Here is a 15,396-nt window from a genome sequence, read left to right on the forward strand (position 1 = left end):
ATGGAAGATTGTGTGATTGGTCCTTTCTCTTCTTTTGCTACCGCCTTTATCCCGCATTGTGCGCAGGGTCGGCAGGGTTAAGTGCGGAATTGGCATGGTTAATTTTAAGGGGCGGCCAGATGCCCTTCCTGCCGCCACCCCGTATCCCTTGAGACTGAGTTAGTGTACCCCAGCTGTCTGCATCTATTGTAATCCATGGATGGAATAGTGTGAACGTGTTCAGATGTCTGCGAGTCGTGTAGACGAGGCGGGACGTGGGGTCCAGCCCGGTATTCCCCTAGTGGGATGTGGAAAACCACCTAAAAACCACATCCAGGCTGGCCGGCACACGGGCCCTCGTCGTTAATCCGCCGGGCGGATTCGATCCGGGGCCGGCGCGCCTACCCGAGTCCACGAAGCAGCGCGTTAGCGCCCTCGGCTTCCCTGGCGGGTCAATGATTGGTCCTTTCATTTTCGTAGAACAACCAATAAACAGGGACGTTTACTGTGACGTAATGACAGAGTACGTCATTCCCCAAATTGTCGATACTGAGGCGGAAAAGGTGCTTGCGTTTTTCCAAGAAGATGGCGCCCCATCTCATTACCGTAACCATGTGCGTGCGGATCTTAATACTCGCTTTCCAGGATGGTGGATAAGCAGGGCTGGCCCAATAACTTGGCCACCACAAAGCCCATACTTAACCCCACTGGACCTTTCTTTTGGGGCCGCAAAAAAAATGTTGTGTACAGTCAAAAGATCAAAAACATCCCGTCGCGGCGGTTGGCACAGTTATACCTGAAATATTGGTGAATACGTGGCGAGAAGTGGAACATCGTCTCGACTTGTGCATCAAATGGATCCCAAGTTGACGTCTACTAACATTAACAAAACTTGAAGGAATTCTCTTTCATGATATGTAGTCACTGATGTAATTTTTCATTAAGTTCCCCATTAAATTTATACTTAAAATTAAGGAGTTCTTTTTCAAATACCCTGTATATCCATCTTTCATCACCTGTCACTATTCGGTGGAGAAAAGACTTTCTTCTGTTTTCGGCGAGCAGCATTTCACAAGTGTGGTTACGAAGGCTTTCCCGGCGTAATAATTGATAACATTCTTCGCGGGTGTGCAGCCGTATCATAACGTCACCTTGACACAACATTTCCGTGGTCCAACTGGCCGCCATCTTCAGGTGAGAGTGCTTGTACACGATCTCGCCGGAACTGACTTCTCAGCGCAAAAGGCGGCCCCTATACAGGGTGGTCCATTGATAGTGACCGGGCCAAATATCTCACGAAATAAGCTTCAAACGAAAAAACTACAAAGAACGAAACACGTCTAGCTTGAAGGGGGCAACCAGCTAGCGCCATGGTTGGCCCGCGAGATGGCGCTGCCATAGGTCAAACGGATATCAACTGCGTTTTTTCTAAATAGGAAACCCCATTTTTTATTACATATTCGTGTAGTACGTAAAGAAATATGAATGTTTTAGTTGGACCACTTTTTTCGCTTTGCGATAGATGGTGCTGTAATTGTCACAAACGTACGTGGTATCATGTAACATTCCGCCAGTGCGGACGGTATTTGCTCCGTGATACATTACTCGTGTTAAAATGGACCTTTTACCAATTGCGGAAAAGGTCGATATCGTGTTGATGTATGGCTGTTGTGATCAAAATGCCCAACGGGCGTGTGCTATGTATGCTGCTCGATATCCTGGAAGACATCATCCCAAGTGTCCGGACAGTTCGCCGGATAGTTACGTTATTAAAGGAAACAGGAAGTGTTCAGCCACATGTGTAACGTCAACCACGATCTGCTACAAATGATGATGCCCAAGTGGGTGTTTTAGCTGCTGTCGCCGCTAATCCGCCCATCAGTAGCAGACAAATTGCGCGAGAATCGGGAATCTCAAAAACGTCAGTGTTGAGAATGCTACATCAACATCGCTTGGGCCCGTACCATATTTCTATGCACCAGGAATTGCATGGCGACGACTTTGAACGTCGTGTACAGTTCTGCCACTGGGCACAAGAGAAATTTCGGGACGGTGACACATTTTTTGCGCGCGTTCTATTTAGCGACGAAGCGTCCGTCATTCACCAACAGCGGTAGCGTAAACCGGCAACGGAAAATCCACGATGGCTGCGACAAGTGGAACATCAGCGACCTTGGCGGGTTAATGTATGGTGCGGCATTATGGGAGGATGGAAAATTGGCTCCCATTTTGCCGATGGCAATCTAAATGGTGCTGTGTATGCTGATTTCCTACGTAATGTTCTACCGAAGTTACTACAAGATGTTTCACTGCATGACAGAATGGCGATGTACTTCCAACATGATGGATGTCCGGCACATAGCTCGCGTGCGGTTGAAGCGGTATTGAATATCATATTTCACGACAGGTGGACTGGCCCGCACGTTCACAGGATCTGCTGGATTTCTTTGTGTTGGGAAAGTTGAAGGATATTTGCTATCGTGATCCACCGACAACGCCTGACAACATGCGTCATCACATTGTCAATGCATGTGTGAACATTGCGGAAGGCGAACTATTCGCTGTTGAGAGGAATGTCTTTACACGTATTGCAAAATGCATTGAGGTTGTCGGACATCATTTTGAGCATTTTTGCAATAATGTTGTATTTACAGGTAATAACGCTGTAACAGCATGTGTTCTCAGAAATGACAAGTTTACATTGGAACAACCGAAATAAAATGCTCAAACGTGCCTACGTTCTGTATTTTAATTTAAAAAACCTACCTGTTACCAACTGTTCGTGTAAAATTGTGAGCCATATGTTTGTGACTATTACAGCGCCATCTATCACAAAGCGAAAAAAGTGGTCCAACTAAAACATTCATATTTCTTTACGTACTACACGAATATGTAATAAAAATGGGGGTTTCCTATTTAGAAAAAACGCAGTTGATATCCGTTTGACCTATGACAGCGCCATCTAGAGTGAACCATAGCGCCATCTGGTTGCCCCCTTCAAGCTAGACGAGTTTCGTTCTTTGTAGTTTTTTCGTTTGAAGCTTATTTCGTGAGATATTTGGCCCGGTCACTATCAATGGACCACCCTGTATAGGGACCGCCTTTTGCGCTGAGAAGTCAGTTCCGGCGAGATAGTGTACCAGCACTCTCACCTGAAGATGGCGGCCAGTTGGACCGCTGAAATACTGTGTCAAGGTGACGTTATGATACGGCTGCGCACCCGAGAAGAATATTATTTCACAAGTGGTCTTTCGATTTGCTTGCTGTCTTTTATTCACTTCAAGCGGAATCCATTTTACTACTTCCTGCACCTTTCCCATAGGTTTCAACCGAAGAGAAACGGCTTTCTGCGTCACATTTAATTGTTCCGTTAGTTCCTATTGAGTTTCAGTATCTTAAATGAAAAGCACCAGTTTGCTTTTGTTCTACAGTATTACTTTTACTGCGTTAACCGTTAAGGCCATCTTCAGACATTTACTGCGTATTGTCAGCAAAAAAGTTACAACAATGTTTGCAAACAACATTGCAAGAGAAGTAACACGGCTAGACTGAAGCTGAAACATACAGTAACATCTTTGACAGTGTAGTGGCAACACAAAGAAAAAGTAAAAAATTGAACAGTAAATAAATAAAAGTGGAGTAGACAGGAAAAAGTTTAACACAAAATAGGAACAGCATGCCTACATAACAGTTTCTGTTAATAAATAAAACTAATAAAATAAAATTAGTGCTTGACAAGGCTACATCAGGAGGTATAAAACATGGAGAGTGGTACACAAACCAATAAAAGAAACAATTATCAGTGTAACTAAAGAATATTGAAGGAACTTAAGCAATATCAGTAAGACAAACAAAAACAAATAAATGCAGGAAAATGGAGGAGTAGAAGGGAACATAATGCAATCTTTGAGAGTGTGGTGGGACTGCATTTTAACATTAACAATATAAACTGTGGCTATGTAATAGTTTGCATTAAATAAATAAACCAAGTAAAATATATACAATATTTGATGAGACAACTACAAGAGGTGTTAAACATGGACAATAATACAAGTACCTAGCACACTGGACTCACATTCGGGAGGACGACGGTTCAGTCCCGCGTCCGGCCATCCTGATTTAGGTTTTCCGTGATTTCCCTAAATCGCTCCAGGCAAATGCCGGGAAGGTTCCTTAGAAAGGGCACGGCCGACTTCCTTCCATAATCCGATGCGACCGATGAACTCGCTGTTTGGACTCTTCCCCATAAACAACCCAACCCCAACCCAATACAAGGACCAGTTAAAAGCCTTAACAATTGAAACTACAGTCTACATGGAATACATAGACAACTTCAATAAAACAAAAGAACTCAATGAATACAGGAAAATGGGAATATGTAGGAACAGGTAGTGTGGGAAGTAATGAACAACAGAGATGATTATATGAAGTTTAGGAGAGGGTAAGTGTTGAGTAGTGTCTGCTCATTTAGGATTAGATTTGGACTGTGAGCTAGACCTTCGTTAATTTCTAGGGCTTGCAGCAGGTTGAGTTTATGGCCTTTGTTTGCTGAGTGAAGGACATGGGACGCTGGCTTTTAGTTGTGACACTCACTCAGTACATGCTTAGCAAATGCGGAGTCAGAATTCTGCAACCTCCAGCTGCGTTCATGTTCAGCCAGCCAAGCTGCTATGTGTCTGCCTGACTGACCGATGTAAAACCTATCAGAACACGTGATTTTGTATATCCCACTGTTGGCTAATAATGGAACTTAACTTAGCTATTGACAATACACTGGGCTGTCGTGTTATTAACATACTAGGAAAGCCTGTACTTGCAGGCTTTCAGTGCTTTGGCTACAATCTGTGATACCTAGAGATAGAAGTGCACACCATTTCTTGCAGGCAGAGGATGGGGAAGCAAGTGGGACATAGAGGAGGGGTATAATTTTCTTTTTTTGTTTCCTGTGCAAGATTTGCTCAATAAGAACTGGACTGTAGCCATTTGAGTATCATCTTCATACAATAGGGCCTTGAAATATTGTCTTCGAATTTTTTCGATGGTTTCCCACGCTCTCCGTTTCTCGCGTCGAAATCATCAATTTTAAATTTTTTGAACCACTCGAAACACTGTGTTTTCCCAAGAGCATGTTCGCCGAAAGCTTCGACAAGCATTTGATACGATTTAGCAGCAGTTTTCTTCAAATGATGCACCACTAGCCATTAAAATTGCCACACCACGAAGATGGCGTACTACAGACGCGAAATTTAACCGACAGGAAGAAGATGCTGTGATATGCAAGTGATTAGCTTTTCAGAGCATTCACACAAGGTTGGCGCCGGTGGCGACACCTACAACGTGCTGACATGAGGAACGTTTCCAACCGATTTCTCATAGACAAACAGCAGTTGACCGGCATTACCTGGTGAAACGTTGTTGTGTGTAAGGAGGAGAAATGCGTACCATCACGTTTCCGACTTTGATAAAGGTCGGATTGTAGCCTATCGCGATTGCGGTTTATCGTATCGCGACATTGCTGCTCGCGTTGGTCGAGATCCAATGACTGTTAGCAGAGTATGGAATCGGTGGATTCAGGAGGGTAATACAGAACGCCGTGCTAGATCCCAACGGCCTCGTACCACTAGCAGTCGAGATGACAGGCATCTTATCCGCACGGCTGTAACGGATCGTGCAGCCACGTCTCGATCCCTGAGTCAGCAGATGGCGACGTTTGCAAGACAGCATCCATCTGCACGAACAGTTCGACGACGTTTGCAGCAGCATGGACTATCAGCTCGGAGACCGTGGCTGCGGTTACGCTTGACGCTGCATGACAGACAGGAGTGCCTGCGATGGTGTACTCAACGACGAACCTGGGTGCACGAATGGCAGAACGTCATTTTTTCGGATGAATCCAGGTTCTGTTTACAGCATCATGATGATAGCATCCCTGTTACGCGACATTGCGGTGAACGCACATTGGAAGCGTGTATTCGTCATCGCCATATTGGCGTATCACCCGGGATGATGGTTTGGGGTGCCATTGTTTACACGTCTTGGTCACCTCTTGTTCGCATTGACGGCACCTTGAACAGTGGACGTTACATTTCAGATGTGTTACGACCCGTGGCACTACCCTTACTCGATCCCTGCGAAACCCTACATTTCAGCAGGATAATGCACGACCGCATGTTGCAGGTCCTGTCCGGGCCTTTCTGGATACAGGAAATGTTCGACTGCTGCAATGGCCAGGACATTCTCCAGATCTCTCACCAATTGAAAACGTCTGGTCAATGGTGGCCGAGCAACTGACTCGTCACAATACGCCAGTAACTACTCTTGATGAACTGTGGTATCGTGTTGAAGCTGCATGGGCAGCTGTACCTGTACACGCCATCCAAGCTCTGTTTGACTCAATGCCCAGGCATATCAAGGCCGTTATTGCGGCCAGAGGTGGTTGTTGTGGGTACTGATTTCTCAGGATCTATGCACCCAATTTGCGTGAAAATGTAATCACATATCAGTTCTAGTATAATATATTTGTCCAATGAATACCCATTTATCATCTGCATTTCTTCTTGGTGTAGCAGTTTTAATGGCCAGTAGTGTAACAGAAAACCAATGCTGTCCGCAAATCATAGTTCGTAGGCGCAAAACTCGTCATGTTTACGGATTTGAAACAAATGTTTCAAATGTCTCTGAGCACTATGGGACTTAACATCTTAGGTCATCAGTCCCCTAGAACGTAGAACTACTTAAACCTAACTAACCTAAGGACATCATACACATCCATGCCCGAGGCAGGATTCGAACCTGCGACCGTAGCAGTCACGCGGTTCCGGACTGAAGCGCCTAGGACCGCACGGCCACCGCCGCTGGCGGTTTCAAACAGATACCGATCTAAGTAACTTGAGGTACTGTGAGTTGACATTCGTCGTCAGCCGTTACAGGGAGCGGATGGCGCTGCAGACGTGGTCACAAGGGCCCTATACTGACGGTTAGTGGTTTCTGGAGGGAAATTCCGGTTTCATACTTCTACACCTGGTATGCTAGGGAGGGGTATTGTATGGTTGAATAGGTGGCATCTAAAATTTAATGAATTAAGCACTGTACGTCCGGGCGAGGTGGAGCAGTGGCTCCGAAGCAAGAGTGATTTCAGGTGTGCCGCAGGGGAGTGTCGTGGGACCGTTGCTGTTCACAATATACATAAATGACCTTGTGGATAACATCGGAAGTTCACTGAGGCTTTTTGCGGATGATGCTGTGATATATGGAGAGGTTGTAACAATGGAAAATTGTACTGAAATGCAGCAGGATCTGCAGCCAATTGACGCTTGGTTCAGGGAATGGCAATTGAATTTCAATGTAGATAAGTGTAATGTGCTGCTAATACATAGAAAGAAAGATCCTTTATAATTTAGCTACAATATAGCAGGTCAGCAACTGGAAGCAATTAATTCCATAATCTGTCTGGGAGTAGGCATTAGGAGTGATCTAAAATGGAATGACCATATAAAATTAACCACTGGTAAAGCAGATGCCAGACTGAGATTCATTGGAAGAATCCTAAGGAAATGCAATCCGAAAACAAAGGAAGTAGGTTACTGTACGCTTGTTTGCCCACTGCTTGAATACTGCTCAGCAGTGTGGGATCCGTACCAGATAGGGTTGATAGAAGAGAAAATTCAATGGAGAGTAGCGTGCTCCGTTACAGGATCATTTAGTAATCGCGAAAGCGTTACAGAGATGATAGATAAACTCCAGTGGAAGACTCTGCAGGAGAGACGCTCAGTAGCTTGGTACGGGCTTTTGTTGAACTTTTCGAGAACATACCTTCACCGAGGAGTCAAGCGGTATATTGCTCCTTCCTACACATATCTCGCGAAGAGACCCTGAGGATAAAATTAGAGAGATTAGAGCCCACACAGAAGCATACCGACAATCTTTCTTTCCACGAACAATACGAGACTGGAATAGGAGGGAGAACCGACAGAGGTACTCAAGGTGCCCTCCGCCACACACCGTCAGGTGGCTTGCGGAGTATGGATGTAGATGTGGAGATGTAGCACACTGGACTCGCATTCGAAACGACAACTGTTCAAACCCGCGTCCAGATTCCCTGATTTCCCTAAATCACTTCAGGCACATGCCGGGATGGTTCCTTTGAAAGGGCACAGCCGACTTCTTTCCCCATCCTTCCCTAATTCGATGGGGCCGATGATCTCACTGTTTGGACCCCTCACCCGACGGACGTATATAAGGAGGGGGTCCGGACCGCTCCTTCCTTAGTTTACACAAAAAAACGCCAAAATTAGAATAATACCCGCTTTTGAAACCCCGTACCACAAAATAGTCGCGCACTGCGCTTGGTTGACATTGTGACAAGCCATAAAGAATGAGGGTGCAAAAAATAGCTGTTTCCTGCGGCGGGGTGTCTACCCCCCCACCCTCACTATGTGTGCAACGGAAGTGAGTGCAGTCTTGCCAACCGCAGCGGAATTCCGCTACACGTATTGAAGTGTTTTGGCCTTCGTGGCGTACCGGCGGAATTCTGAAATTGTTAAAAATGTAGCGGAATTCAACTTTGTTTGGTGAGATGTAAACCCCTCTTAAAAATATATAATTAATTCCAGTGTCAGCTTACAATTAGTTGCTTTTTCATAAATAAATACCTCAACAGCTACAATACGTATATTTTATTAAAATTAGTGTTTCTCTACAGTTTTACCTGTATGTAATATGCATGCTAAGGTATTTGTGGGTTTTTCAATTTCTGCTTGATTGACTTTTATTGGCGTTCACAGCAAAACCTTTTTAAGTGGTGGGCGAAGACAGGTTTACCTTCCTAAATGGTGGTGTTGGACCACCCTCCCCCCCCCCCCCCATGCAAAAGCTGTAGGTACGTTCCTGCCTCACCCCAAATCAAGTAGCCAACCACTGTGCGTGGGCAGTGTGCAGGGTTTGCTGCGCTTGCTTGTCTCACTGGCCGGGCCCCCAGCTACCTCCAAACAGCGGGCTTGGCCGTCCGCCGGCCGGGCCCCCAGCTACCTCCAAACAGCGGGCTTGGCCGTCCGCCGGCCGGGCCCCCAGCTACCTCCAAACAGCGGGCTTCACCGTCTGCCAGCTGGGCCCCCAGCTACCTCCAAACAGCGGGCTTCCGTCCACCAGCTGGGCCCCCAGCTACCTCCAAACAGCGGGCTTCGCCGTCCGCCGGCCGGGCCCCCAGCTACCTCCAAACAGCGGGCTTGGCCGTCCGCCGGCCGGGCCCCCAGCTACCTCCAAACAGGGAGCTTCGCCGTCCGCCGGCCGGGCCCCCAGCTACCTCCAAACAGCGCGCTTCGCCGTCCGCCGGCCGGGCCGCCAGCTACCTCCAAACAGCGGGCTTCGCCGGCCGGGCCCCCAGCTACCTCCAAACAGCGGGCTTCGCCGGCCGGGCCCCCAGCTACCTCCAAACAGCGGGCTTCGCCGGCCGGGCCCCCAGCTACCTCCAAACAGCGGGCTTCGCCGTCCGCCGGCTGGGCCCCCAGCTACCTCCAAACAGCGGGCTTCCCCGTCCGCCGGCCGGGCCCCCAGCTACCTCCAAACAGCGGGCTTCACCGTCTGCCGGCCGGGCCCCCAGCTACCTCCAAACAGCGGGCTTCGCCGTCCGCCGGCCGGGCCCCCAGCTACCTCCATCCAGCGGGCTTCGCCGGCCGGGCCCCCAGCTACCTCCAAACAGCGGGCTTCGCCGGCCGGGCCCCCAGCTACCTCCAAACAGCGGGCTTCGCCGTCCGCCGGCCGGGCCCCCAGCTACCTCCAAACAGCGGGCTTCACCGTCTGCCAGCCGGGCCCCCAGCTACCTCCAAACAGCGGGCTTCCGTCCGCCGGCTGGGCCCCCAGCTACCTCCAAACAGCGCGCTTCGCCGTCCGCCGGCCGGGCCCCCAGCTACCTCCAAACAGCGCGCTTCGCCGTCCGCCGGCCGGGCCCCCAGCTACCTCCAAACAGCGGGCTTCGCCGTCCGCCGGCCGGGCCCCCAGCTACCTCCAAACAGCGGGCTTCGCCGTCCGCCGGCCGGGCCCCCAGCTACCTCCAAACAGCGGGCATCACCGTCTGCCGGCCGGGACCCCAGCTACCTCCAAACAGGGGGCTTCCGTCCGCCGGCCGGGCCCCCAGCTACCTCCAAACAGCGGGCTTCGCCGTCCGCCGGCCAGGCCCCCAGCTACCTCCAAACAGCGGGCTTCGCCGTCCGCCGGCCGGGCCCCCAGCTACCTCCAAACAGCGGGCTTCGCCGTCCGCCGGCCGGGCCCCCAGCTACCTCCAAACAGCGAGCTTCGCCGTCCGCCGGCCGGGCCCCCAGCTACCTCCAAACAGCGTGCTTCGCCGTCCGCCGGCCGGGCCCCCAGCTACCTCCAAACAGCGGGCTTCGCCGTCCGCCGGCCGGGCCCCAGCTACCTCTGAACAGCGAGCTTCGCCGTCCGCCGTCCGGGCCCCCAGCTACCTCCAAACAGCGTGCTTCGCCGTCCGCCGGCCGGGCCCCTAGCTACCTCCGAACAGCGAGCTTCGCTGTCCGCCGGCCGGGCCCCCAGCTACCTCCAAACAGCAGGCTTCGCCGTCCGCCGACCTACGCAGCAGGCGCGGAGCGTTGTGTCAGGTCGCATTACGCGCGCCCCATCTGCGCATGCGCACAGCTCCTTTCGCGGGGCCCGGAATCGGGAATGCCGAACTCGCTTCCGCCGTGACGTCACAGCGCGGGAGGCCAACATGGCTGTTCCATGCAGAAAGTACTGACACAAACACCTTTTCGCGTGTAATACAACATGTATAAATACCCGGAACATTATGTGTGTGCCGTTAACTCTTGACTCATTAAAGGAAAGAATTTGAATACCAGAGAAAGCCGTTGCTGACAGGTGTGAAAATTACCGAACTACAATAGAATCTCGATTATCCTATCTTCGGTTATCCGACCTTCTGTGTTATCCGACCCTTTCATCGCGCCGGCTGACGGCAGGTCAGTGACAACGTGTTGTTTGTTGTCGCCGTCTGCTACTCCTCACACCTCAGTGCTAACTTAGATCTGTAGTGGAGTGGACGTGTTGCACTTTGTTTATTGTAAAAATTTGTCGTGATGGCTTCAAAACGGAAAAAGCTGGTCGTTTCAATGGAAGAAAAACTTAAAGCTATAAAAAGAATAGACAACAGCAAATTTGAAAATGAAACTATGATAGGTAAGCCAAAAAAACCGAGAGCATTTAAAAATGTATCTAAAAATGATTCACCGGCGAAATATTACAACAACAATAATGCTTGGATGATCTCAGACATTTTTAAAGAATTTTTTTTTAACGAGTTCGTGCCACAGACTGAAAAGTTTTTGAAAGCCAACAACTTGTCCCGCGAAGCACTGTTGCTTCTAGACAATGATACTTTTTATCCTAATGAAGATGAACTTCAAGATCAAGATATAAAGGCCATATTTTTGCCTCCAAATGTCACATCCTTATGTCAGCCTATGGACCAAGGGGCCTTAGAGAAACTACCACAGAAGCTTGCTTTCCTCCTTAATTAATGTTATGGACAAGGGAGAAGACATGCTAGAGCAGTAGCAGCGTATTCATTTGAAAGACGTAGCTTATGACGTGGTCCAATCTTGGGAGAGTGTTGGAGCAAAATCCTGGAAAATTTTGCTGCAGGAAAATCAATAATATTCTCCAGATGATGAAAATTTACAGCAGCAGACCGAACCAGAAAATAGTACCCAGCTTTCATTGTTACGAAAAGTTCCGGGATGTGCTGACGATACAGAAGATGACATAAATCAATGGATTGTCCAAGACGAAGAATTTGAAGTGACAGATGAAGAAATAGTCAACATGGTAAACGAAAAAGAAGAAGACGAAGAAGCGGATGTAGTGGAGGAAAGTGCGCCCAAGATTTCTGACAACGAAGGACACAAGGCCTCAGAAACTGCTTTAAAATATGTAGAGCAACTGGAGGAAACATCGTCTACCGAGGTTTTATTTGTTAAGAGATTACGTGATTTAGCGGCAAAAAAAACCGCAAACAGCAGGCAAACAAAAGACAATGACTAACTTCTTCACGCAGTAAATATCTATTCAGTGTAATTTGATTTGTATTGTATTAAATGTTTAACTCATTTTGCCGACTTTAGTTTAATTTTTGTGTTTTTTTTGTATTATTTTCCGTGTTACCTGACCTTCCCGCTTAGCCGGCCTTGCCGCGGCCGGTTAGATCGGATAATAGAGACTCTACTGTACCAGTAAGTCATGGTTCCAGAAGACTAGCGTGAATTTTTTACAGAAGAATTGAAAATTCTGGTAGAAGCCGACGTTGGGGAAGATCAGTTACGATTTCGGCGAAATGTAAGAAAACACGAGGCAATACTGACCCTACGACTTACCTTAGAAGACAGTTTAAGGAAACTTTTGACAATACTCACAATTCTGAAGGTAGCAGAGTAAAACACAGGGAACCAAAGGCTATTTATAACTTGCACAGAAAACAGATGGCAGTTACAAGAACGGAAGGCTTGAATGGCAAGCAGTGGCTGACAAGAGTATGAGACAGGTTGTAGCCTATCCCCGATGTTATTCAATCTATACATTTTGCAGGCAATACAAGAAACCGAAGAAAAATTCGGAGCAGGTATTAAAATCCATGGAGAAGAAATAAAAACTTTGAGGTTTGCCGATTAAATTGTAATTCTGTCAGAGACAACAAAGGACATGGGTGAGCAGTTGAACAGAATGGACAGCGTCTTGAAAAGAGGATGTGAAATGAACTTCGGCAAAAGCATAGCGAGGATAATCGATTGTAGTCGAATTAAATCAGGTGATGCTGCAGGAATTATATTAGGAAATGAAACACTTCAATCAGTAGATGAGTTTTGCTATTTGGGGAGCAAAATAACTGATGATAGTCGAATTAGAGAGGATATAAAATGTAGACTGGCAGTAGCAAGGAAAGCGCTTCTGAAGAAGAGAAATTTGTTAACATCAAGTATAGATTTAAGTGTCAGGAACTCTTTTCTGAAAGTACACTCCTGGAAATGGAAAAAGAACACATTGACACCGGTGTGTCAGACCCACCATACTTGCTCCGGACACTGCGAGAGGGCTGTACAAGCAATGATCACACGCACGGCACAGCGGACACACCAGGAACCGCGGTGTTGGCCGTCGAATGGCGCTAGCTGCGCAGCATTTGTGCACCGCCGCCGTCAGTGTCAGCCAGTTTGCCGTGCCATACGGAGCTCCATCGCAGTCTTTAACACTGGTAGCATGCCGCGACAGCGTGGACGTGAACCGTATGTGCAGTTGACGGACTTTGAGCGAGGGCGTATAGTGGGCATGCGGGAGGCCGGGTGGACGTACCGCCGAATTGCTCATCACGTGGGGCATGAGGTCTCCACAGTACATCGATGTTGTCGCCAGTGGTCGGCGGAAGGTGCACGTGCCCGTCGACCTGGGACCGGACCGCAGCGACGCACGGATGCACGCCAAGACCGTAGGATCCTACGCAGTGCCGTAGGGGACCGCACCGCCACTTCCCAGCAAATTAGGGACACTGTTGCTCCTGGGGTATCGGCGAGGACCATTCGCAACCGTCTCCACGAAGCTGGGCTACGGTCCCGCACACCGTTAGGCCGTCTTCCGCTCACGCCCCAACATCGTGCAGCCCGCCTCCAGTGGTGTCGCGACAGGCGTGAATGGAGGGACGAATGGAGACGTGTCGTCTTCAGCGATGAGAGTCGCTTCTGCCTTGGTGCCAATGATGGTCGTATGCGTGTTTGGCGCCGTGCAGGTGAGCGCCACAATCAGGACTGCATACGACCGAGGCACACAGGGCCAACACCCGGCATCATGGTGTGGGGAGCGATCTCCTACACTGGCCGTACACCACTGGTGATCGTCGAGGGGACACTGAATAGTGCACGGTACATCCAAACCGTCATCGAACCCATCGTTCTACCATTCCTAGACCGGCAAGGGAACTTGCTGTTCCAACAGGACAATGCACGTCCGCATGTATCCCGTGCCACCCAACGTGCTCTAGAAGGTGTAAGTCAACTACCCTGGCCAGCAAGATCTCCGGATCTGTCCCCCATTGAGTGTGTTTGGGACTGGATGAAGCGTCGTCTCACGCGGTCTGCACGTCCAGCACGAACGCTGGTCCAACTGAGGCGCCAGGTGGAAATGGCATGGCAAGCCGTTCCACAGGACTACATCCAGCATCTCTACGATCGTCTCCATGGGAGAATAGCAGCCTGCATTGCTGCGAAAGGTGGATATACACTGTACTAGTGCCGACATTGTGCATGCTCTGTTGCCTGTGTCTATGTGCCTGTGGTTCTGTCAGTGTGATCATGTGATGTATCTGACCCCAGGAATGTGTCAATAAAGTTTCCCCTTCCTGGGACAATGAATTCACGGTGTTCTTATTTCAATTTCCAGGAGTGTATTTGTATGGAGTGTAGCGATGTATGGAAGTGAAACATGGACGATAAATTGAAGGTGTACAACTTTGCTTCCGCTGTTTGCCGATAGGTGGCGACAGCGGTATGTAGTGGTCAAAATAAACAGATCGCACACGGCAGGCAGTTAGCTTGGACCTCGGTCAACATAACCTCCTTCAAACATTAGTCGATTTGCATCTGCATCATAAAGTTGTTCTTGATTGAAAATGTCAGTTTACGAGCCTAGTTCTCGTCATTTGCGGGAGGTGTTACTGTTTTGTTTCAGTATGAAGAAAACATTGGCTGAGTCTCATCGAATGGTCTCAAGTACGTATGGTAAGAACGCTATTAGTGGAAGAACGTGTCGTGAGTGGTTTCAACGGTTCAAGAACGGTGATTTTAACGTCAACACCGGCACAGTGGTGGTAGAGAGAAAGTTTTCGAAGACGCAGAATTAGAGACATTGCTGAGTGAAGACTCGCGTCAAACTCAAGAAGAATTGGCACGATTAGTGGGAGTGGCACAGCAAGCCATTCCAAAACGTCTCAAGGCTATGGGCGTGATTCAGAATGAAGGAACTTGGGTCTCGTGTGAGCTGAAACCAAGAGACGTCGAACGGCGTTTGTGTGTTTGTGAACAGTCGCTTCAGAGGCAAACGGAAGGGGTTTCTGCATCGCATTGTGACAGGGGACGAATAATGGGTTCATTACGATAACCCTAAACGTAAAAAATCATGGTGATATCCCGGCCATGGTTCCACGTCGACGGCCAAACCGAATATACACAGTGCCAAGATCATGCTCTGCATGTGGTGGGACCAGCTCGGCGTCGTGTACTATGAGGTGTTAAAACCAAGTGAAACAATCACAGGTTCTCATTATCGAACGCAATTAAGGCGTTTGAGCTGAGCATTAAAAGACAAACAGCGAGAAGTACGATAATGTGATTTTCCAGCACGCAACGCTCGACCCCACGTTGCAAA

The 15,396-nt window shown here is 48.7% G+C and overlaps 2 protein-coding genes across 2 annotated transcripts in view; both read left to right on the forward strand.

The window, feature by feature from the left end:
- Positions 1-10,478, forward strand: part of LOC126427951 (proline-rich protein 2-like) — a 40,465-nt gene extending 29,987 nt beyond the window's left edge. Inside the window, exons 2-3 of the mRNA XM_050089840.1 lie at positions 8,957-9,255; positions 9,362-10,478. Of these exons, the coding sequence (XP_049945797.1) occupies positions 8,957-9,255; positions 9,362-10,478 (1,416 nt within the window). The remainder of the gene's footprint in view (positions 1-8,956; positions 9,256-9,361) is intronic.
- Positions 10,479-11,066: 588 nt separating this feature from the next.
- LOC126427952 (protogenin A-like) overlaps positions 11,067-15,396 on the forward strand; it is a 438,352-nt gene continuing 434,022 nt past the window's right edge. The window contains exon 1 of the mRNA XM_050089841.1: positions 11,067-11,166. Coding sequence (XP_049945798.1) covers positions 11,067-11,166 — 100 coding nt within the window. The remainder of the gene's footprint in view (positions 11,167-15,396) is intronic.

This window comes from Schistocerca serialis, chromosome 12, assembly GCF_023864345.2.
Source record: "Schistocerca serialis cubense isolate TAMUIC-IGC-003099 chromosome 12, iqSchSeri2.2, whole genome shotgun sequence".
Classification (NCBI taxonomy): Eukaryota; Metazoa; Arthropoda; class Insecta; order Orthoptera; family Acrididae; genus Schistocerca; species Schistocerca serialis.